This window comes from Coregonus lavaretus, assembly GCF_964263955.1.
Source record: "Coregonus lavaretus genome assembly, contig: HAP1_SCAFFOLD_8039, whole genome shotgun sequence".
NCBI lineage: Eukaryota > Metazoa > Chordata > Actinopteri > Salmoniformes > Salmonidae > Coregonus > Coregonus lavaretus.
Window position 1 is genome coordinate 1 of NW_028160227.1, and position 23,170 is coordinate 23,170.

The 23,170-nt window shown below is 51.6% G+C and overlaps 1 protein-coding gene across 1 annotated transcript; it reads right to left on the reverse strand.

The window, feature by feature from the left end:
- Positions 1-3,022: 3,022 nt before the first annotated feature.
- LOC311122012 (low-density lipoprotein receptor-related protein 6-like) lies at positions 3,023-19,839 on the reverse strand (the record flags this gene model as incomplete). The annotated part of the gene is made up of 4 exons (XM_084196441.1): positions 3,023-3,239; positions 11,198-11,369; positions 13,066-13,235; positions 19,613-19,839. Coding segments are annotated over 4 exons (786 nt in total), but the record flags the coding sequence as incomplete, so codon positions are not given.
- Between the last annotated feature and the right edge of the window lie 3,331 nt (positions 19,840-23,170).

Genomic DNA, 23,170 nt, shown 5'->3' on the forward strand with positions numbered 1-23,170 from the left:
CAGGGGGAGAGGGGGAGAGGGGGGAGAGGAGGAGGGGGAGGAGAGAGAGAGGGGGAGGGGAGGAGAGAGGAGGGGAGGAGAGAAGAGAGGGAGAGAAGAGAGGGGGAGGGAGGAGGAGAGGGGAAGAGGGAGAGAGGAAGAGGGGAGGAGAGAAGAGGGGGAAGGGGAGAGGGAGGAGAGAAGAGGGGGAGGGAGAAAAAGCTCATTCTCTGGCTGTGTTAATCTCTATCTCAGGGACAGAAGAGATGAGGGGAGAATCCAACAGTCTGGATGGACTATATGAAGCATCAGCTGAGGGGAGAATCCAACAGTCTGGATGGACTATATGAAGAGATGAGGGGAGAATCCAACAGTCTGGATGGACTATATGAAGAGATGAGGGGAGAATCCAACAGTCTGGATGGACTATATGAAGAGATGAGGGGAGAATCCAACAGTCTGGATGGACTATATGGACTATATGAAGAGATGAGGGGAGAATCCAACAGTCTGGATGGACTATATGGACTATATGAAGAGATGAGGGGAGAATCCAACAGTCTGGATGGACTATATGGACTATATGAAGAGATGAGGGGAGAATCCAACAGTCTGGATGGACTATATGGACTATATGAAGAGATGAGGGGAGAATCCAACAGTCTGGATGGACTATATAGACTATATGAAGAGATGAGGGGAGAATCCAACAGTCTGGATGGACTATATGGACTATATGAAGAGATGAGGGGAGAATCCAACAGTCTGGATGGACTATATGGACTATATGAAGAGATGAGGGGAGAATCCAACAGTCTGGATGGACTATATGGACTATATGAAGAGATGAGGGGAGAATCCAACAGTCTGGATGGACTATATGGACTATATGAAGAGATGAGGGGAGAATCCAACAGTCTGGATGGACTATATGGACTATATGAAGAGATGAGGGGAGAATCCAACAGTCTGGATGGACTATATGGACTATATGAAGAGATGAGGGGAGAATCCAACAGTCTGGATGGACTATATGAAGCATCAGCTGAGGGGAGAATCCAACAGTCTGGATGGACTATATGGACTATATGAAGAGATGAGGGGAGAATCCAACAGTCTGGATGGACTATATGGACTATATGAAGAGATGAGGGGAGAATCCAACAGTCTGGATGGACTATATGGACTATATGAAGAGATGAGGGGAGAATCCAACAGTCTGGATGGACTATATGGACTATATGAAGAGATGAGGGGAGAATCCAACAGTCTGGATGGACTTTATGGACTATATGAAGAGATAAGGGGAGAATCCAACAGTCTGGATGGACTATATGGACTATATGAAGAGATGAGGGGAGAATCCAACAGTCTGGATGGACTATATGGACTATATGAAGAGATGAGGGGAGAATCCAACAGTCTGGATGGACTATATGGACTATATGAAGAGATGAGGGGAGAATCCAACAGTCTGGATGGACTATATGGACTATATGAAGAGATGAGGGGAGAATCCAACAGTCTGGATGGACTATATGGACTATATGAAGAGATGAGGGGAGAATCCAACAGTCTGGATGGACTATATGGACTATATGAAGAGATGAGGGGAGAATCCAACAGTCTGGATGGACTATATGGACTATATGAAGAGATGAGGGGAGAATCCAACAGTCTGGATGGACTATATGGACTATATGAAGCATCAGCTGAGGGGAAGGGATGAAATATTCATGTTTACTTATGTCTACCAGCGTCTAACAATGGTTAGTTTGGCTCCAGAAATTAACTCTTAGTTCATCTGCTGATATCACTGTACTGTCTCCAGAAATCAACTCTTAGTTCATCTGCTGATATCACTGTTCTGTCTTCATATCTCTTCTTCCCCATACTTTTTTAATTTGTTTATTTAACCTTTATTTAACTAGGCAAGTCAGTTAAGAACAGATTCTTATTTACAAAGACGGCCTACACCGGCCAAACCCGGACGACGCTGGGCCAATTGCGCGCCGCCCTATGGGACTCCCAATCACGGCCGGTTGTGATACAGCCTGGAATCGAACCAGGGGGTCTGTAGTGACGCCTCAAGCACTGAGATGCAGTGCCTTAGACCGCTGCGCCACTCGGTCTGTAGTGACGCCTCTAGCACTGAGATGCAGTGCCTTAGACCGCTGCTCCACTCGGTCTGTAGTGACGCCTCTAGCACTGAGATGCAGTGCCTTAGACCGCTGCGCCACTAGGGAGCCCATAAAGTGCACTACATTTAACCAGGACATACAGGTGTGTGGCCGTGTCCTTTGAGCCCCATGAGGTTAGGGTTGAGGTCAGGGGTTAGGGGTCAGGATGTTACTCACCGAAGGTCTTGTATACATAGCTAGCCTTCACCCCCATGAGGTCAGGGTTGAGGTCAGGGGTTAGGGGTCAGGGTGTTACTCTCCGAAGGTCTTGCGTACATACAATCCCCTCCATATGTATTTGGACAGTTAAGATACAATTTTACATTAGGCTCCGTACTCCAGCATCATGGATTTGAGATTAAGGTATTTTCATACATACATTATTTACCGTTCATTTCTACTGGGCACAAAATAATCTGAAACACAACCAAAACAAACTGCCAATGCATCCAACCAGTTTGTAGAGTCACAAGGTTAATGTAGTCATTGTGTTCTAGGAATATGGGACCAAATACCTAACTTTTGACTACTTTAATACACTATAAGTGAATTTGTCTAAATACTTATGACTTCTTCACAAGGGTGTGGACTAGACGCATAAAGTGCTTTCATTTCCAGATGGTAAAAACAGATATGTATGAAAATATCCCCTCCATTCTGTGCTGTTGTTTCATTTGAAACATTTCCAGCATCCAAAATGCTGGAGTACAGAGCCTAAATGTAAAATGGTAGCTTCACTGTCCAAATACATATGGAGGGGAGCGCAGGTAGCGTTGAGCACCATGAGGTCAGGGTTGAGGGGTCAGGGTTGAGGGGTCAGGGTTGAGGGGTCAGGGTTGAGGGGTCAGGGTGGTGTTACTCACCGAAGGTCTTGTGTACGTATGTAGCTTTGAGCCCCATCAGGTCTGGTAGCTGGTCTATGATGAACTCTCTCTCGGTGGTGCGTTTGTGAACCCTCTCGATACTGCGTCTCTGCCAGTCACTCCAGTAGACGTAGTCCCCCAGCAGAGTGAAGCCAAAGATATGAGGCAGCTTATCTTCTACCAGGATCCTCCTGCCTGAACCATCCATACCCATCACCTGGGGGAGGAGAGAGGGGGGGGGGAGAGGGAGAGAGAGAGGGAAAAAGGGGAGAGAGAGAGGGGGGAGAGAGAGAGAGAGGGGGGGAGAGAGAGGGGGCGAGAGAGAGAGAGAGAGGGGGCGAGAGAGAGAGAGAGAGAGAGAGAGAGGGGCGAGAGAGAGGCGGGAGAGAGAGGCGGGAGAGAGGAGGCGGGAGAGAGGAGGCGGGAGAGAGGAGGCGGGAGAGAGAGGGGGGAGAGGGAGAGAGAGAGGGAGAGAGAGAGGGGGGGAGAGGGAAAGAGGCGGGAGAGGGAGAGAGAGAGAGAGAGAGAGAGAGAGAGAGATGAGAACTTCTGTAAGGTACTGTGAAATCTCTGAAGCATCCATCCATCCATAGTGAAGCATCCATCCATCCATAGTGAAGCATACCCCACTGTACATCCATCCATAGTGAAGCATACCCCACTGTACATCCATCCATAGTGAAGCATACCCCACTGTACATCCATCCATAGTTTTCTCAGATGCTAGGAGGCAAATCACTGAGGTAGTAGAAATACCCACAAAATACACTTCCATCATGAGGGTGAGGACGGTTCCATCATGGAGGGTGAGGACGGTTCCATCATGGAGGGTGAGGACGGTTCCATCATGGAGGGTGAGGACGGTTCATTCATGGAGGGTGAGGACGGTTCATTCATGGAGGGTGAGGACGGTTCCATCATGGAGGGTGAGGACGGTTCCATCATGGAGGGTGAGGACGGTTCATTCATGGAGGGTGAGGACGGTTCCATCATGGAGGGTGAGGACGGTTCCATCATGGAGGGTGAGGACGGTTCCATCATGGAGGGTGAGGACGGTTCCATCATGGAGGGTGAGGACGGTTCCATCATGGAGGGTGAGGACGGTTCCATCATGGAGGGTGAGGACGGTTCAATCATTTTCAGGTAAAGACTCCTTCTAGCCTTACATCTGGCTGCACCCACTTTCAGGCCAAAACCACTAAACCTCCTCCTCTGTGCTTTCTGCATGGCGCCGGACTGTAGCTGGGGGGTCTGGGTCTGGGTCAGTCAAACAGTGAGGTGTAGAAAGAGGAGAGTTTCCACATTGTGCCGTGAAGCCGTGGATGTGAGCAGAGCAAAGCGTAGGGAGAACCCTGGCAGTAGAACCCTGGCAGTAGAACCATAGCGACCTGGCAGAACATCTAATTAGAACCAGCAGGCGGAGCAGCAAACAGAACATATGGCCGACACATTCACCCTTCTACACACACATGAAGTAGTTCCCTACGGAGGGAATAGGGTGCCATTTGAGACGCATCGAGGTTAACCCGTCCACTGGTGGTCTGTTCAGAGGATCAGAGGATAAACACAGTGAACAGCCTGAAGACCTAACCAATAGGTTCAGGGATAAACACAGTGAACAGCCTGAAGACCAAACCAATAGGTTCAGGGATAAACACAGTGAACAGCCTGAAGACCAAACCAATAGGTTCAGGGATAAACACAGTGAACAGCCTGAAGACCAAACCAATAGGTTCAGGGATAAACACAGTGAACAGCCTGAAGACCAAACCAATAGGTTCAGGGATAAACACAGTGAACAGCCTGAAGACCAAACCAATAGGTTCAGGGATAAACACAGCGAACAGCCTGAAGACCAAACCAATAGGTTCAGGGATAAACACAGTGAACAGCCTGAAGACCAAACCAATAGGTTCAGGGATAAACACAGTGAACAGCCTGAAGACCAAACCAATAGGTTCAGGGATAAACACAGTGAACAGCCTGAAGACCAAACCAATAGGTTCAGGGATAAACACAGTGAACAGCCTGAAGACCAAACCAATAGGTTCAGGTAGGAGCTCAGAGAAGACAACAGGCCTCATACTGAACTGACAAACACCCCAAAAAACAGAGAAGAAAATTGGGCCTCTTTTTCACTATTCTCACGCAACTCCACTGCAACGCCTGTTCCTGTAGCATGACTCATGCAGACAGACTGACAGACTGTATTTCTGAGGTCTGGACTTCTGGAGGAACGGGGCAGTATGGGTAGTAGGTGCGAGGCGCGCCCGTTTGTGTCAAGAACTGCTGGGTTTTTAACGTTCAACAGTTTCCTGTGTGTATCAAGAACGGTCCACCACCCAAAGGACATCCAGCCAACGGCAGGCCAGTGGTGGAAAACAGGTCATTGATGAAAGAGGCTGACACGAAGTACGCAGAGCAACAGACGGGTCAACTGTAGTCTGCTCACCTTCATCTACACTGATTGAAGTGAATTTAACAGGTGCCCAAAAGACCTATTAAAAGAACGCACAACTCGTCATATATCTTGACATGAATGGGGTATGGCAGCCGACGACCTTACATAGTTCCACTTCTTTCAGCAAAATGACAAGAAACTGGCAGTGGGCTAAGGAACTAAAATACTGGACACTGGAGAAACATTGCCTGGTCTGATGAATCCCGGTTCCGGCAGTTTCACGCTGATGGGAGGGACTAGGGTATGGAGTGGGAGGGACTAGGGTATGGAGTGGGAGGGACTAGGGTATGGAGTGGGAGGGACTAGGGTACGGAGTGGGAGGGACTAGGGTACGGAGTGGGAGGGACTAGGGTACGGAGTGGGAGGGACTAGGGTACGGAGTGGGAGGGACTAGGGTACGGAGTGGGAGGGACTAGGGTACGGAGTGGGAGGGACTAGGGTACGGAGTGGGAGGGACTAGGGTACGGAGTGGGAGGGACTAGGGTACGGAGTGGGAGGGACTAGGGTACGGAGTGGGAGGGACTAGGGTACGGAGTGGGAGGGACTAGGGTACGGAGTGGGAGGGACTAGGGTACGGAGTGGGAGGGACTAGGGTATGGAGTGGGAGGGACTAGGGTATGGAGTGGGAGGGACTAGGGTATGGAGTGGGAGGGACTAGGGTATGGAGTGGGAGGGACTAGGGTATGGAGTGGGAGGGACTAGGGTATGGAGTGGGAGGGACTAGGGTATGGAGTGGGAGGGACTAGGGTATGGAGTGGGAGGGACTAGGGTATGGAGTGGGAGGGACTAGGGTATGGAGTGGGAGGGACTAGGGTATGGAGTGGGAGGGACTAGGGTATGGAGTGGGAGGGACTAGGGTATGGAGTGGGAGGGACTAGGGTATGGAGTGGGAGGGACTAGGGTACGGAGGGAACCACATGAGTACATGCATCCATCATGCCGCGTGTCAACATGGCAGGGGGGGGGGTGGTGGTGGTGGTGGTGGTGGTGGTGGTGGTGTGATGGTGGTGGTGGTGGTGGTGGTGGTGGTGTGATGGTGGTGGTGGTGGTGGTGGTGGTGGTGGTGTGATGGTGGTGGTGGTGGTGGTGGTGGTGGTGGTGGTGGTGGTGGTGGTGGTGGGGGTGGTGGTGGTGGTGGTGGTGTGATAGTGTGATGGTGGTGGTGGTGATGGTGGTGGTGTGATAGTGTGATGGTGGTGGTGGGGGTGGTGGTGGTGGTGTGATGGTGGTGGTGGTGTGATGGTGGTGGTGGTGGTGGTGGTGGTGTGATAGTGTGATGGTGGTGGTGGTGATGGTGGTGGTGTGATAGTGTGATGGTGGTGGTGGGGGTGGTGGTGTGATGGTGGTGGTGGTGGTGGTGTGATGGTGGTGGTGGTGGTGGTGGTGGTGGTGGTGGTGGTGGTGTGATAGTGGTGGTGGTGGTGGTGGTGGTGGTGGTGGTGGTGTGATAGTGTGATGGTGGTGGTGGTGATGGTGGTGGTGGTGGTGGGGGTGGTGGTGTGATGGTGGTGGTGTGATAGTGTGATGGTGGTGGTGGGGGTGGTGGTGTGATGGTGGTGGTGGGGGTGGTGGTGTGATGGTGGTGGTGGTGTGATGGTGGTGGTGGTGGTGGTGGTGGTGGTGGTGGTGGTGGTGGTGTGATAGTGTGATGGTGGTGGTGGTGATGGTGGTGGTGTGATAGTGGTGGTGGTGTGATGGTGGTGGTGGTGGTGGTGTGATGGTGGTGGTGGTGGTGTGATAGTGTGATGGTGGTGGTGGTGGTGGTGGTGGTGTGATGGTGGTGGTGGTGGTGTGATAGTGTGATGGTGGTGGTGGTGATGGTGGTGGTGTGATAGTGTGATGGTGGTGGTGGGGGTGGGGGTGGTGGTGTGATGGTGGTGGTGGTGTGATGGTGGTGGTGGTGGTGGTGTGATGGTGGTGGTGGTGGTGTGATAGTGTGATGGTGGTGGTGGTGATGGTGGTGGTGGTGGTGGTGTGATGGTGGTGGTGGTGGTGTGATAGTGTGATGGTGGTGGTGGTGTGATGGTGTGTTTTCATGGCACACATGAGATTTTGTGTCACTGGACTACACACGATACCCTTTAATGTCAAAGTAGAATTATGTTTGTTTTTTAATTTTTAAAAAATTAAAAAGAAGAGCTGAAATGTCTTGAGTCTATAAGTATCCAACTCCCTTTTATTATGGCAAGCCTAAATAAGTTCAGGAGATAACATGTGCTTGACATAAGGACTCAGACTCACTGTGTGCAATAATAATGTTTAACATGATTTTTTTTATGACTACCTCATCTCTGTACCCCACACATACAGATCATTGTAAGGTCCCCCAGTCGAGCAGTGACACAGATTACACCACAAAGACCAGAGAGGTTTTCCAATGCTTCGCAAAGAAGGGCACTTATTGGTAGATGGAACATTTTTTTTTAAATATGGACATTGAATATCCCTTTGAGCATGGTGACGTTATTAATTACACTTTGGATGGTGTACCAATACACAACAAACAATGTGGCAAAGCCATTAACTTCTTATCCTGAATACAAAGTGTTATGTTTGGGGCAAATCCAACGAGTGAATACCACTCTCCATATGTTCAAGGATAGTGGTGGCTGCATCATGTTATGGGTATGCTTGTAATCGTTAACGATTGGGGAGTTTTTCAGGATAAAAACAAACAGAATGGAGCTAAGCAAAGGCAAAATCCTAGAGGAAACCCTGGTTCAGTCTGCTTTCCACCAGACACTGGGAGATGAATTCACCTTTCAGCAGGACAATAACCTAAAACACAAGGCCAAATCTATACTGGAGTTGCTCACCAAGATGACAGTGAATGTTCCTGAGTGGCCGAGTTACAGTTTTGACTTAAATCGGCTTGAAAATCTATGGTAAGACTTGAAAATGGCTGTCTAGCAATGATCAACAACCAACTTGACAGAGCTTGAATAATTTTTAAAAGAATAATGTGCAGATATTGTACAATCCAGATGTGCAAAGCTCTTAGAGACTTACCCAGAAAGACTCCCATCTGTAATCGCTGCCAAAGGGGATTCTAACATGTATTGACTCAGGGGGTTGAACACTTATGTAAATTAGATATTACTGTATTTCATTTTCAATACATTTGCAAAAGTTCCTAAAAACATGTTTTCACTTTGTCATTATGGGGTATTGTGTGTAGATGGGTGAGATTTTTATTTTATTGAATCCATTTTGAATTCAGGCTGGAACACAACAACATGTGGAATAAGTCAAGGGGTATGAATACTTTTTTTTCAGCTGGACAATGCCCCATGTCACAAGGCTAGGAATGGTTCCACGAACATGACAGTGAATTCAGCTTACTGCAGTGGCCTGCCCAGTCACCAGATCCCAATCCAATTGAGCGTCTGTGGGAGGAGATGGAACGAGCTATTCAGAGTAGAGACCCACCACCAGCCAACTGGACACAACTGGGGGAAGCATTGGAGTCAACATGGGCCAGCATCCCAGTGGGAAGCATTGGAGTCAACATGGGCCAGCATCCCAGTGGGAAGCATTGGAGTCAACATGGGCCAGCATCCCAGTGGAACACTTTCAAAATTGAGGCTGTTCTGAGGGCAGAGGGGGCTCAATATCAGGAAGGCGGTCCTGATGTGTTGTATCCTCAGTTTCCCTTCTCAGTGAGGTGGCCTGTGATTTTGAATGGGAATCAAATTGGTCCCCACCAGGAGAGTAAAACAAACGTGTGTTCCCACAGTGTGGTGAGGGTTTCAGATGCAGGGGCTGTTCTGAACAGGGGAAACCACAGCTGGAGTGGAGGCAGCAATCCAAACCAGACGTGGCTCTGGCAGCAAAACCCTGTTCTACAGTTCTGGATCAAAACCTCGTTCTGGAGCAGACCCAGAACCCAGGCTATAACCACCCTCCCCCAACCAACCAACCAACCCAGCACACCCACACCCTACCAACCATTCCCTTTGCCACCCACCCAGTCTGTCCCACCCGACCCCGCCCAGTCTGTCCGACCCGACCCCGCCTCCCTGAGCCACAGTAACCTCACGTTCAGGGGACTGGGGCAGGCAGCTGGGGGCAACTGGGGCAGGCAGCTGGAGGAAACTGGGGCAGGCAGCTGGGGGCAACTGGGGCAGGCAGCTGGGGGCAACTGGGGCAGGCAGCTGGGGGCAACTGGGGCAGGCAGCTGGAGGCAACTGGGGCAGGCAGCTGGAGGCAACTGGGGCAGGCAGCTGGGGGCAACTGGGGCAGGCAGCTGGGGGCAACTGGGGCAGGCAGCTGGGGGCAACTGGGGCAGGCAGCTGGGGGCAACTGGGGCAGGCAGCTGGGGGCAACTGGGGCAGGCAGCTGGGGGCAACTGGGGCAGGCAGCTGGGGGCAACTGGGGCAGGCAGCTGGGGGCAACTGGGGCAGGCAGCTGGAGGCAACTGGGGCAGGCAGCTGGAGGCAACTGGGGCAGGCAGCTGGAGGCAACTGGGGCAGGCAGCTGGAGGCAACTGGGGCAGGCAGCTGGGGGCAACTGGGGCAGGCAGCTGGGGGCAACTGGGGCAGGCAACTGGGGCAGGCAGCTGGGGGCAACTGGGGGAGGCAGCTGGGGGCAACTGGGGGAGGCAGCTGTGGGCAACTGGGGCAGGTAGCTGGGTGCAACTGTGGGCAGGTAGCTGGGTGCAACTGTGGGCAGGTAGCTGGGTGCAACTGTGGGCAGGTAGCTGGGTGCAACTGTGGGCAGGTAGCTGGGTGCAACTGTGGGCAGGTAGCTGGGTGCAACTGTGGATTGAAATGTGGAGCCTAAACTCACTTACCCAGAAGTCAAATTCTCTCGCGAAAGTTTGTCATTTCCTGTTTTACTTCTGGGGGAATGCCGTTAACAATTGTGATTACGTTTGTGCAAAAGAAGGAAGAGAAGTCTCCTCCCTCGTAAACGGAAACTCCCGGGCCAAACCCCTCCCTTCCACTAATTGGACCGGTGTTACTTATGGTCAAAAAAGGAAACGTTTGTTTTCATGAATTTTGACAGCAGACAATTTTGGAATCTAGTGGAAACCGTTTGTCATCCAAACAAGGGCTTGAAAAATCACTGCACCAGCCTTCGCCCAATCCTGATTCATCCAAACACTCAACAATGAAAACCTCAAAGCGAGGTTACTGCTGCTCTGTACGTGGGCCTTGACAGATCCTCGCCGTTTCATCTGTTCACCAGAATCTGTCCACAGGAGATAACGTGGAGCCAGAAGGCTTCCAATACCCTTCAACCAATCCGGTAGCAACTCCCTCGTCATTTGACTTCCCTTCTGAAAGGAGTGTGTGTGTGATGTGATAACGGCCATGTCGTGGGCTAGGGGACGTGTGTGTCGGGCTGCACGTAGCGGTAGAGGGCCCTGTGATGCTGCCAGCTTCCTGGCCTGGCGTCTCCGTGAGGACTGTTGAAGAGCGCTCGCTCCACACGGTGTGCGGCCCAGCGGGGTACCTGGCGGCTGCTGCCTCACAGATTAAACCTGGAGCAGTCTGTCTCTACAGATCCCTACGCAGACACACACAGCCAGCTACCCACCGCTCCGCACAAACCACCATTATCAGCACAGCTGACCCCCCCCCCCGACCCCCCCACAACAGCAGCTGATTGGAACATGCCAACACAGCGGAGGGCAAAACGTGACGATATGAAGACATTCAGAAACAGACACTCATCCATCCATTCCATAGAAAGTAGACCAGGTGAAATACCTCTATCTTGTCAGTCTTGGCGTCGCCCCAGTAGATCATACGGTCTGCATAGTCCAGCGCCAGCCCATTGGGCCAGCCCAGGGAGGTGTTGACCATCACTACCCGCTCGGTCCCGTCCAGGTCTGCACGCTCAATCTTAGGAACCTCGCCCCAGTCGGTCCAGTACATGTATCTGTAACGACCAGAGAGGGAACAGAGTGATCCTATCAGACAGGGAACAGAGTGATCCTATCAGAGAGGGAACAGAGTGATCCTATCAGAGAGGGAACAGGGTGATCCTATCAGAGAGGGAACAGAGTGATCCTATCAGACAGGGAACAGAGTGATCCTACCAGAGAGGGAACAGAGTGATCCTACCAGACAGGGAACAGAGTGATCCTATCAGACAGGGAACAGAGTGATCCTACCAGAGAGGGAACAGAGTGATCCTATCAGACGGGGAACAGAGTGATCCTACCAGACGGGGAACAGAGTGATCCTATCAGACGGGGAACAGAGTGATCCTACCAGAGAGGGAACAGAGTGATCCTACCAGAGAGGGAACAGAGTGATCCTACCAGAGAGGGAACAGAGTGATCCTACCAGAGAGGGAACAGAGTGATCCTATCAGAGAGGGAACAGAGTGATCCTACCAGAGAGGGAACAGAGTGATCCTATCAGACAGGGAACAGAGTGATCCTACCAGACAGGGAACAGAGTGATCCTACCAGACAGGGAACAGAGTGATCCTACCAGAGAGGGAACAGAGTGATCCTACCAGAGAGGGAACAGAGTGATCCTACCAGACAGGGAACAGAGTGATCCTACCAGAGAGGGAACAGAGTGATCCTACCAGAGAGGGAACAGAGTGATCCTACCAGAGAGGGAACAGAGTGATCCTACCAGACAGGGAACAGAGTGATCCTACCAGAGAGGGAACAGAGTGATCCTACCAGAGAGGGAACAGAGTGATCCTACCAGACAGGGAACAGAGTGATCCTACCAGAGAACAGAGAACTCAGATTACAGCCTAACATGAATGAATGAATGAAGAGCAGAAATAGAGGGAGGACTGGATGAGCAGATGTCTGAGTTTAGGGTTAATGCTGGAGCTCTGCCTTGTGGCATGGTGCATTATGGGCCAGCGCCATGAAGGGCATTACTGCTGCTGAACGGCAGGCACATCAAATCAGTAGAAACCGTGACAACGGTGAGGTCACACCTCAACCAACCAGGGATACTACTGCCTGAGGCCTGATGATGTCATCACAGAGGGCATGTGGCCAGGCCAGGATAGGTCATATATAGTGTAGTGTAGTGAACCCACCCAGTGACAGGATCCAGTATGATGGCTCAGGGTTAGGGTTAGTATAGAGACAGCAGTTACCCAGCGACAGGATCCAGTACGATGGCTCAGGGTTAGGGTTTAGGGTTAGTATAGAGACAGCAGTTACCCAGCGACAGGATCCAGTACGATGGCTCAGGGTTAGTATAGAGACAGCAGTTACCCAGTGACAGGATCCAGTACGATGGCTCAGGGTTAGGGTTTAGGGTTAGTATAGAGACAGCAGTTACCCAGTGACAGGATCCAGTACGATGGCTCAGGGTTAGGGTTAATATAGAGACAGCAGTTACCCAGCGACAGGATCCAGTACGATGGCTCAGGGTTAGGGTTTAGGGTTAGTATAGAGACAGCAGTTACCCAGTGACAGGATCCAGTACGATGGCTCAGGGTTAGGGTTAGTATAGAGACAGCAGTTACCCAGCGACAGGATCCAGTACGATGGCTCAGGGTTAGGGTTTAGGGTTAGTATAGAGACAGCAGTTACCCAGCGACAGGATCCAGTACGATGGCTCAGGGTTAGGGTTTGTATAGAGACAGCAGTTACCCAGCGACAGGATCCAGTACGATGGCTCGTGGTTCGTCCAGGTCCTCTGATATCAGGATCTTCCTCATGGTTCCGTTGAGGCGTGTCACCTCGATGCGGTCCGTTCCCGTGTCAGTCCAGTACAGGTTCCGGGCGATCCAGTCCACTGCGATGCCGTCTGGGTGGTTCACCTGAGACAGAAAATAAACAGCAGGTCAATTAAGACCAAAAAGCACATTTCTGCTTTCATTAATTTTTACAATATAGCCAATCTAGCGGAAATCGCTCAGTTCTGCCTCCAGGGCAAGACTCATACCAAATGAAGTATATATCTGGGCCCACATTCACAGAGCATCTCCGAGTGGGAGATCAGAGCATCTCCGAGTGGGAGATCAGAGCATCTCAGAGTGGGAGATCAGAGCATCTCAGAGTGGGAGATCAGAGCATCTCCGAGTGGGAGATCAGAGCATCTCCGAGTGGGAGATCAGAGCATCTCCGAGTGGGAGATCAGAGCATCTCAGAGTGGGAGATCAGAGCATCTCAGAGTGGGAGATCAGAGCATCTCAGAGTGGGAGATCAGAGCATCTCAGAGTGGGAGATCAGAGCATCTCAGAGTGGGAGAGCTGGATCAGTTGGCCTTTAAGATCTAATGACATATTATATGGACAGATCCTAATCTGGTTGGACACATTTATATGGACGTGCTTCTTAATAAAACCTACTGAAAGAAGCAATTACACTTTATTATTATCATGGCATTTCATTATTATTATTATTCAGGTTATTACTTCTGAATATGAATCAACAAATGAAGAAACGCCAGGTTGGAGAGGATCCATCTCATGTAGGTATGTATAACATTAACAGAGTCTGAATAAAGATGGAGGCCTACCTTCTGTTGGCTTTACATATAAAACCACAAACGCACAAAACCATTCAAACGAAGACCGATGGGTTTTCTCCCACTTCTCCCAAAATATTCCCAAAAATGTTACAAACCCTGCTGCTGCGGTCTTTTCGATGACATTGGCATTGACATACGTTGGTCAAAGAGAGGACGCCGTCGTGAGAGAAATAATGTAGCCTAAACCAATGAAAACAGGCCTTTTACCAGATTCAATCATGACAGGAGCATTTGATTCTTATTGAAGAGATGGAATCCAGACAGGCTCCTTTAGGAAATGCTGAATGGACATACGGGTCTATAGAGAGAATCAGCCAACACTCATACACCCCTGTAAAACGGACCAGTCAATCAAAGCCACCAGCGTCAAAACACAAGAGCAAATTTTTCTCCTTTCCTTAAAACAAACCTAAGACTACTTTAGTCTTTTCAGAAAGTTATTTTCTTCTTTTCTATAAGTTCATGAATTTACAATGAAAGTATGAAGGGGACAGACAGCTACGCTGTAGTATATAGATGAAATCATTAATGCAGTAGTATATAGATGAAATCATCAATGCAGTAGTACAAAGATGAAATCATTAATGCAGTTGTATAAAGATGAAATTGAAAATCATTAAAAATAGAAACCAATCCAGCCATCATCTCTATGGTCTATTGATCAGCCCCGCTGATTAGAGAGGGGAGGAGTGGGGGAAAGATTTAAATACTGCGAGGAACTATTATCATTTCAATGGATATTTTTCTTTAAACGGACTTGGTTGACTTACTGTGTGAGGTGAAGAAAGAAAATGGCTGAAGCCCAGCTGGGCACTTTCCTACATTTGACATTTTGGAGCAGCAGGCCTGGTTCTTCTATGCGTGTTCAGGTACTTCTATGCGTGTTCAGGTTCTTCTATGCGTGTTCAGGTTCTTCTATGCGTGTTCAGGTTCTTCTATGCGTGTTCAGGTGCTTCTATGCGTGTTCAGGTGCTTCTATGCGTGTTCAGGTTCTTCTATGCGTGTTCAGGTGCTTCTATGCGTGTTCAGGTGCTTCTATGCGTGTTCAGGTGCTTCTATGCGTGTTCAGGTGCTTCTATGCGTGTTCAGGTGCTTCTATGCGTGTTCAGGTTCTTCTATGCGTGTTCAGGTTCTTCTATGCGTGTTCAGGTTCTTCTATGCGTGTTCAGGTTCTTCTATGCGTGTTCAGGTGCTTCTATGCGTGTTCAGGTGCTTCTATGCGTGTTCAGGTTCTTCTATGCGTGTTCAGGTTCTTCTATGCGTGTTCAGGTTCTTCTATGCGTGTTCAGGTTCTTCTATGCGTGTTCAGGTACGAGCGCTCCGTCAACATGAACACGTCAGAGAAATCAGACATGCTCACGTGGAGCGTGGAAATTAAAAAAGGTATGAAATAAACCAAAACTTGTTTCTCACAAAGTGTAGCAGGTTTTGAACTCTGCAAACAAACGTTTCCACTCCGAGAATGAGAACAGTAAATTACTGTAATTAATACATGCAATAACAGAAATGAATTTAAACCAAATGACAGGGATTAAAGGTAAACTGCCTGTTTTACAAACGGTAGGCTACCCTACGGACATTCAGAAAAGTGCATTGTGGGCCGACACTGTATAGCCATGGCTACTATTCCACCTTGCGGGAAAAATGTGTCTCGCAGCGGGGCAGCATATCGGCCAGGACCAGGCCTGATCAGCGTTGGATTAGTCTAGAAATTAAGAAAAGATTCCGTATCAAATGATACCAAGCCAGGCTGGAGAGGACTGGTCCAAATGATACCAAGCCAGGCTGGAGAGGACTGGTCCAAATGATACCAAGCCAGGTTGGAGAGGACCGGTCCATTGTCCATTTTGACACGTTACAGCATTAGACAGCATTACAGTCCTCAGAGCCAGAACAACCTTGTCCACTGCTGTTGAATAATTCATGAAGTCAGACACATCCAACATTTTTTTTTTTTTTTAAAGAAGACCGATTTAATTATTTACTAGCGAGCAATGAAAACGTGAATTGTATAAAATAAATTCCGCACATGGATGTTTTCTTTGACTGAAGAGTCCTAGCCTACAGCGCTCCACAACCCCCGTGCATCTAGCGGTTAGCTGCCGTAGCATCTAGCGGTTGGCTGCCGTAGCATCTAGCGGTTGGCTGCCGTAGCATCTAGCGGTTGGCTGCCGTAGCATCTAGCGGTTGGCTGCCGTAGCATCTAGCGGTTGGCTGCCGTAGCATCTAGCGGTTGGCTGCCGTAGCATCTAGCGGTTGGCTGCCGTAGCATCTAGCGGTTGGCTGCCGTAGCATCTAGCGGTTGGCTGCCGTAGCATCTAGCGGTTAGCTGCCGTAGCATCTAGCGGTTAGCTGCCGTAGCATCTAGCGGTTAGCTGCCGTAGCATCAAGCGGTTAGCTGCCGTAGCATCTAGCGGTTAGCTGCCGTAGCATCAAGCGGTTGGCTGCCGTACAATCTAGCGGTTGGCTGCCGTAGCATCTAGCGGTTAGCTGCCGTAGAATCTAGCGGTTAGCTGCCGTAGCATCAGAGGACAGTTACAAAGAGGAGATGTAGACCGTTCAATAGACAGAATAAATTAGCAAAACAACTGTTTACAATCGTTAGTAAACACTCCTGCTTTTAGGTCAACTTTATCTACATGAAAATAACGTTAATTTAAAAAAATACTACAATGAATGTAGGCCAATGAAAACTTATTTTCCTGACGGTCTTCATCCATAACCGAAAGTTACACGGCTATTCTATTAACGCCCCAGCCCTACTCCTGCTCCGAGATGCATCGTGGAAACGCCCCAGCCCTACTCCTGCTCTGAGATGCTTCGTGGAAACGCCCCAGCCCTACTCCTGCTCCGAGATGCTTAGTGGAAACGCCCCAGCCCTACTCCTGCTCTGAGATGCTTCGTGGAAACGCCCCAGCCCTACTCCTGCTCTGAGATGCTTCGTGGAAACGCCCCAGCCCTACTCCTGCTCTGAGATGCTTCGTGGAAACGCCCCAGCCCTACTCCTGCTCCGAGATGCTTCGTGGAAACGCCCCAGCCCTACTCCTGCTCTGAGATGCTTCGTGGAAACGCCCCAGCCCTACTCCTGCTCCGAGATGCTTTGTGGAAACGCCCCAGCCCTACTCCTGCTCCGAGATGCTTCGTGGAAACGCCCCAGCCCTACTCCTGCTCTGAGATGCTTCGTGGAAACGCCCCAGCCCTACTCCTGCTCCGAGATGCTTCGTGGAAACGCCCCAGCCCTACTCCTGCTCTGAGATGCTTCGTGGAAACGCCCCAGCCCTACTCCTGCTCTGAGATGCTTCGTGGAAACGCCCCAGCCCTACTCCTGCTCCGAGATGCTTCGTGGAAACGCCCCAGCCCTACTCCTGCTCCGAGATGCTTCGTGGAAACGCCCCAGCCCTACTCCTGCTCTGAGATGCTTCGTGGAAACGCCCCAGCCCTACTCCTGCTCTGAGATGCTTTGTGGAAACGCCCCAGCCCTACTCCTGCTCCGTGGAAACGCCCCAGCCCTACTCCTGCTCCGAGATGCTTAGTGGAAACGCCCCAGCCCTACTCCTGCTCCGAGATGCTTCGTGGAAACGCCCCAGCCCTACTCCTGCTCCGAGATGCTTCGTGGAAACGCCCCAGCCCTACTCCTGCTCCGAGATGCTTCGTGGAAACGCCCCAGCCCTACTCCTGCTCCGAGATGCTTCGTGGAAACGCCCCAGCCCTACTCCTGCTCCGTGGAAACGCCCCAGCCCTACTCCTGCTCTGAGATGCTTCGTGGAAACGCCCCAGCCCTACTCCTGCTCTGAGATGCTTCGTGGAAACGCCCCAGCCCTACTCCTGCTCCGAGATGCTTCGTGGAAACGCCCCAGCCCTACTCCTGCTCTGAGATGCTTCGTGGAAACGCCCCAGCCCTACTCCTGCTCTGAGATGCTTCGTGGAAACGCCCCAGCCCTACTCCTGCTCTGAGATGCTTCGTGGAAATGCCACAGAACAATACTGAGAACATGGGTTTTCACTGCTCCAAGTTAAACAGACCATCGTATCCTGTACTGACCTGAGGTTAGGGTTACTGACCTGAGGTTAGGGTTACTGACCTGAGGTTAGGGTTAGGGTTACTGACCTGAGGTTAGGGTTAGGGTTACTGACCTGAGGTTAGGGTTAGGGTTACTGACCTGAGGTTAGGGTTACTGACCTGAGATTAGGGTTACTGACCTGAGATTAGGGTTACTGACCTGAGGTTAGGGTTAGGGTTACTGACCTGAGGTTAGGGTTAGGGTTACTGACCTGAGATTAGGGTTACTGACCTGAGGTTAGGGTTAGGGTTACTGACCTGAGGTTAGGGTTAGGGTTACTGACCTGAGGTTAGGGTTACTGACCTGAGGTTAGGGTTACTGACCTGAGGTTAGGGTTAGAGTTACTGACCTGAGGTTAGGGTTACTGACCTGAGGTTAGGGTTAGGGTTACTGACCTGAGGTTAGGGTTAGGGTTACTGACCTGAGGTTAGGGTTAGGGTTACTGACCTGAGGTTAGGGTTACTGACCTGAGGTTAGGGTTAGGGTTACTGACCTGAGGTTAGGGTTACTGACCTGAGGTTAGGGTTAGGGTTACTGACCTGAGGTTAGGGTTACTGACCAGAGGTTAGGGTTACTGACCAGAGGTTAGGGTTACTGACCTGAGGTTAGGGTTAGGGTTACTGACCTGAGGTTAGGGTTACTGACCTGAGGTTAGGGTTACTGACCTGAGGTTAGGGTTACTGACCTGAGGTTAGGGTTACTGACCTGAGGTTAGGGTTACTGACCTGAGGTTAGGGTTAGGGTTACTGACCTGAGGTTAGGGTTACTGACCTGAGGTTAGGGTTACTGACCTGAGGTTAGGGTTAGGGTTACTGACCTGAGGTTAGGGTTAGGGTTACTGACCTGAGGTTAGGGTTAGGGTTACTGACCTGAGGTTAGGGTTAGGGTTACTGACCTGAGGTTAGGGTTAGGGTTACTGACCTGAGGTTAGGGTTACTGACCAGAGGTTAGGGTTACTGACCTGAGGTTAGGGTTAGGGTTACTGACCTGAGGTTAGGGTTACTGACCTGAGGTTAGGGTTACTGACCTGAGGTTAGGGTTACTGACCTGAGGTTAGGGTTACTGACCTGAGGTTAGGGTTACTGACCTGAGGTTAGGGTTACTGACCTGAGGTTAGGGTTACTGACCTGAGGTTAGGGTTACTGACCTGAGGTTAGGGTTACTGACCAGAGGTTAGGGTTAGGGTTACTGACCTGAGGTTAGGGTTACTGACCTGAGGTTAGGGTTACTGACCAGAGGTTAGGGTTAGGGTTACTGACCTGAGGTTAGGGTTAGGGTTACTGACCTGAGGTTAGGGTTAGGGTTACTGACCTGAGGTTAGGGTTACTGACCTGAGGTTAGGGTTAGGGTTACTGACCTGAGGTTAGGGTTACTGACCAGAGGTTAGGGTTACTGACCAGAGGTTAGGGTTACTGACCTGAGGTTAGGGTTAGGGTTACTGACCTGAGGTTAGGGTTACTGACCTGAGGTTAGGGTTACTGACCTGAGGTTAGGGTTACTGACCTGAGGTTAGGGTTACTGACCTGAGGTTAGGGTTACTGACCTGAGGTTAGGGTTACTGACCAGAGGTTAGGGTTACTGACCTGAGGTTAGGGTTACTGACCTGAGAGGTGACAATGAACTGAGCGTCGGAGCCGTCCAGGTACGACCTCCTGATGGCCCTGACCTCGTCGTCCGTCCAATAGATGTGTCCGTCCACCGGGTCATAGTCGATGGCGATGGCGTGGCGGATGTCGTCCGTCTGGAGGATGATGTCAGTGAAGTCAGGCGTGTCCAGGGAGATGCGGCGCAGGTCAGTCCGCCGGGCCAGCAGGAGGAGCTGGGTGGCACCTGGAGGGGGAGAGAGATGGGAGGGGGAGTCAGGACATGATAACAGAATGATTGTCCCCACATAGGAGGGCTTGGGGAGAGATGGGAGGGTGAGTCAGGACATGATAAAGAAGAGGGTCGGGGGGATAAAGAAGAGGGTCGGGGGGAGAAACCACCACCACCACTACTACACTGCTCAGCCCCCATACTACCACCACCACCACTACTACACTGCTCAGCCCCCATACTACCACCACCACCACTACTACACTGCTCAGCCCCCATACCACCACCACCACTACTACACTGCTCAGCCCCCATACTACCACTACCACCACTACTACACTGCTCAGCCCCCATACCACCACCACCACTACTACACTGCTCAGCCCCCATACCACCACCACTACTACTACACTGCTCAGCCCCCATACTACCACCACCACCACTACTACACTGCTCAGCCCCCATACCACCACCACCACTACTACACTGCTCAGCCCCCATACTACCACCACCACCACTACTACACTGCTCAGCCCCCATACCACCACCACCACTACTACACTGCTCAGCCCCCATACCACCACCACCACCACTACTACACTGCTCAGCCCCCATACCACCACCACCACTACTACACTGCTCAGCCCCCATACCACCACCACCACTACTACACTGCTCAGCCCCCATACCACCACCACCACTACTACACTGCTCAGCCCCCATACTACCACCACCACTACACTGCTCAGCCCCCATACCACCACCACCACTACTACACTGCTCAGCCCCCATACCACCACCACCACTACTACACTGCTCAGCCCCCATACCACCACTACTACACTGCTCAGCCCCCATACCACCACCACCACTACTACACTGCTCAGCCCCCATACCACCACCACCACTACTACACTGCTCAGCCCCCATACCACCACCACCACTACTACACTGCTCAGCCCCCATACCACCACCACCACCACTACTACACTGCTCAGCCCCCATACCACCACCACCACTACTACACTGCTCAGCCCCCATACCACCACCACCACTACTACACTGCTCAGCCCCCATACCACCACCACCACTACTACACTGCTCAGCCCCCATACCACCACTACTACACTGCTCAGCCCCCATACTACCACCACTACTACTACACTGCTCAGCCCCCATACCACCACCACCACTACTACACTGCTCAGCCCCCATACCACCACCACCACTACTACACTGCTCAGCCCCCATACCACCACCACCACTACTACACTGCTCAGCCCCCATACCACCACCACCACTACTACACTGCTCAGCCCCCATACCACCACCACCACTACTACACTGCTCAGCCCCCATACCACCACCACCACTACTACACTGCTCAGCCCCCATACCACCACTACTACACTGCTCAGCCCCCATACCACCACCACCACTACTACACTGCTCAGCCCCCATACCACCACCACTACACTGCTCAGCCCCCATACCACCACTACTACACTGCTCAGCCCCCATACCACCACCACCACCACTACTACACTGCTCAGCCCCCATACCACCACCACCACTACTACACTGCTCAGCCCCCATACTACCACCACCACTACTACACTGCTCAGCCCCCATACTACCACCACTACTACTACACTGCTCAGCCCCCATACCACCACCACCACTACTACACTGCTCAGCCCCCATACCACCACCACCACTACTACTACTACACTGCTCAGCCACCATACCACCACCACTACTACTACTACTACACTGCTCAGCCCCCATACCACCACCACCACTACTACTACACTGCTCAGCCCCCATACCACCACCACCACTACTACTACACTGCTCAGCCCCCATACCACCACCACCACTACTACACTGCTCAGCCCCCATACCACCACCACCACTACTACACTGCTCAGCCCCCATACCACCACTACTACACTGCTCAGCCCCCATACCACCACTACTACACTGCTCAGCCCCCATACCACCACTACTACACTGCTCAGCCCCCATACCACCACCACCACTACTACACTGCTCAGCCCCCATACCACCACCACCACTACTACACTGCTCAGCCCCCATACCACCACCACCACTACTACACTGCTCAGCCCCCATACCACCACCACCACTACTACACTGCTCAGCCCCCATACCACCACCACCACTACTACACTGCTCAGCCCCCATACCACCACCACCACTACTACACTGCTCAGCCCCCATACCACCACCACCACTACTACACTGCTCAGCCCCCATACCACCACCACCACTACTACACTGCTCAGCCCCCATACCACCACCACCACTACTACACTGCTCAGCCCCCATACCACCACCACCACTACTACACTGCTCAGCCCCCATACCACCACCACCACTACTACACTGCTCAGCCCCCATACCACCACCACCACTACTACACTGCTCAGCCCCAATACCACCACCACTACTACACTGCTCAGCCCCCATACCACCACCACCACTACTACACTGCTCAGCCCCCATACCACCACCACCACTACTACACTGCTCAGCCCCCATACCACCACCACCACTACTACACTGCTCAGCCCCCATACCACCACCACCACTACTACTACACTGCTCAGCCCCCATACCACCACCACTACTACTACACTGCTCAGCCCCCATACCACCACCACCACTACTACACTGCTCAGCCCCCATACCACCACCACCACTACTACACTGCTCAGCCCCCATACCACCACCACCACTACTACACTGCTCAGCCCCCATACCACCACCACCACTACTACACTGCTCAGCCCCCATACCACCACCACCACTACTACACTGCTCAGCCCCCATACCACCACCACCACACTGCTCAGCCCCCATACCACCACTACTACACTGCTCAGCCCCCATACCACCACCACCACTACTACTACACTGCTCAGCCCCCATACCACCACCACTACTACTACACTGCTCAGCCCCCATACCACCACCACTACACTGCTCAGCCCCCATACCACCACCACCACTACTACACTGCTCAGCCCCCATACCACCACCACCACTACTACACTGCTCAGCCCCCATACCACCACCACCACTACTACACTGCTCAGCCCCCATACCACCACCACCACCACTACACTGCTCAGCCCCCATACCACCACTACTACACTGCTCAGCCCCCATACCACCACCACCACTACTACACTGCTCAGCCCCCATACCACCACCACCACTACTACACTGCTCAGCCCCCATACCACCACCACTACTACACTGCTCAGCCCCCATACCACCACCACCACTACTACACTGCTCAGCCCCCATACCACCACCA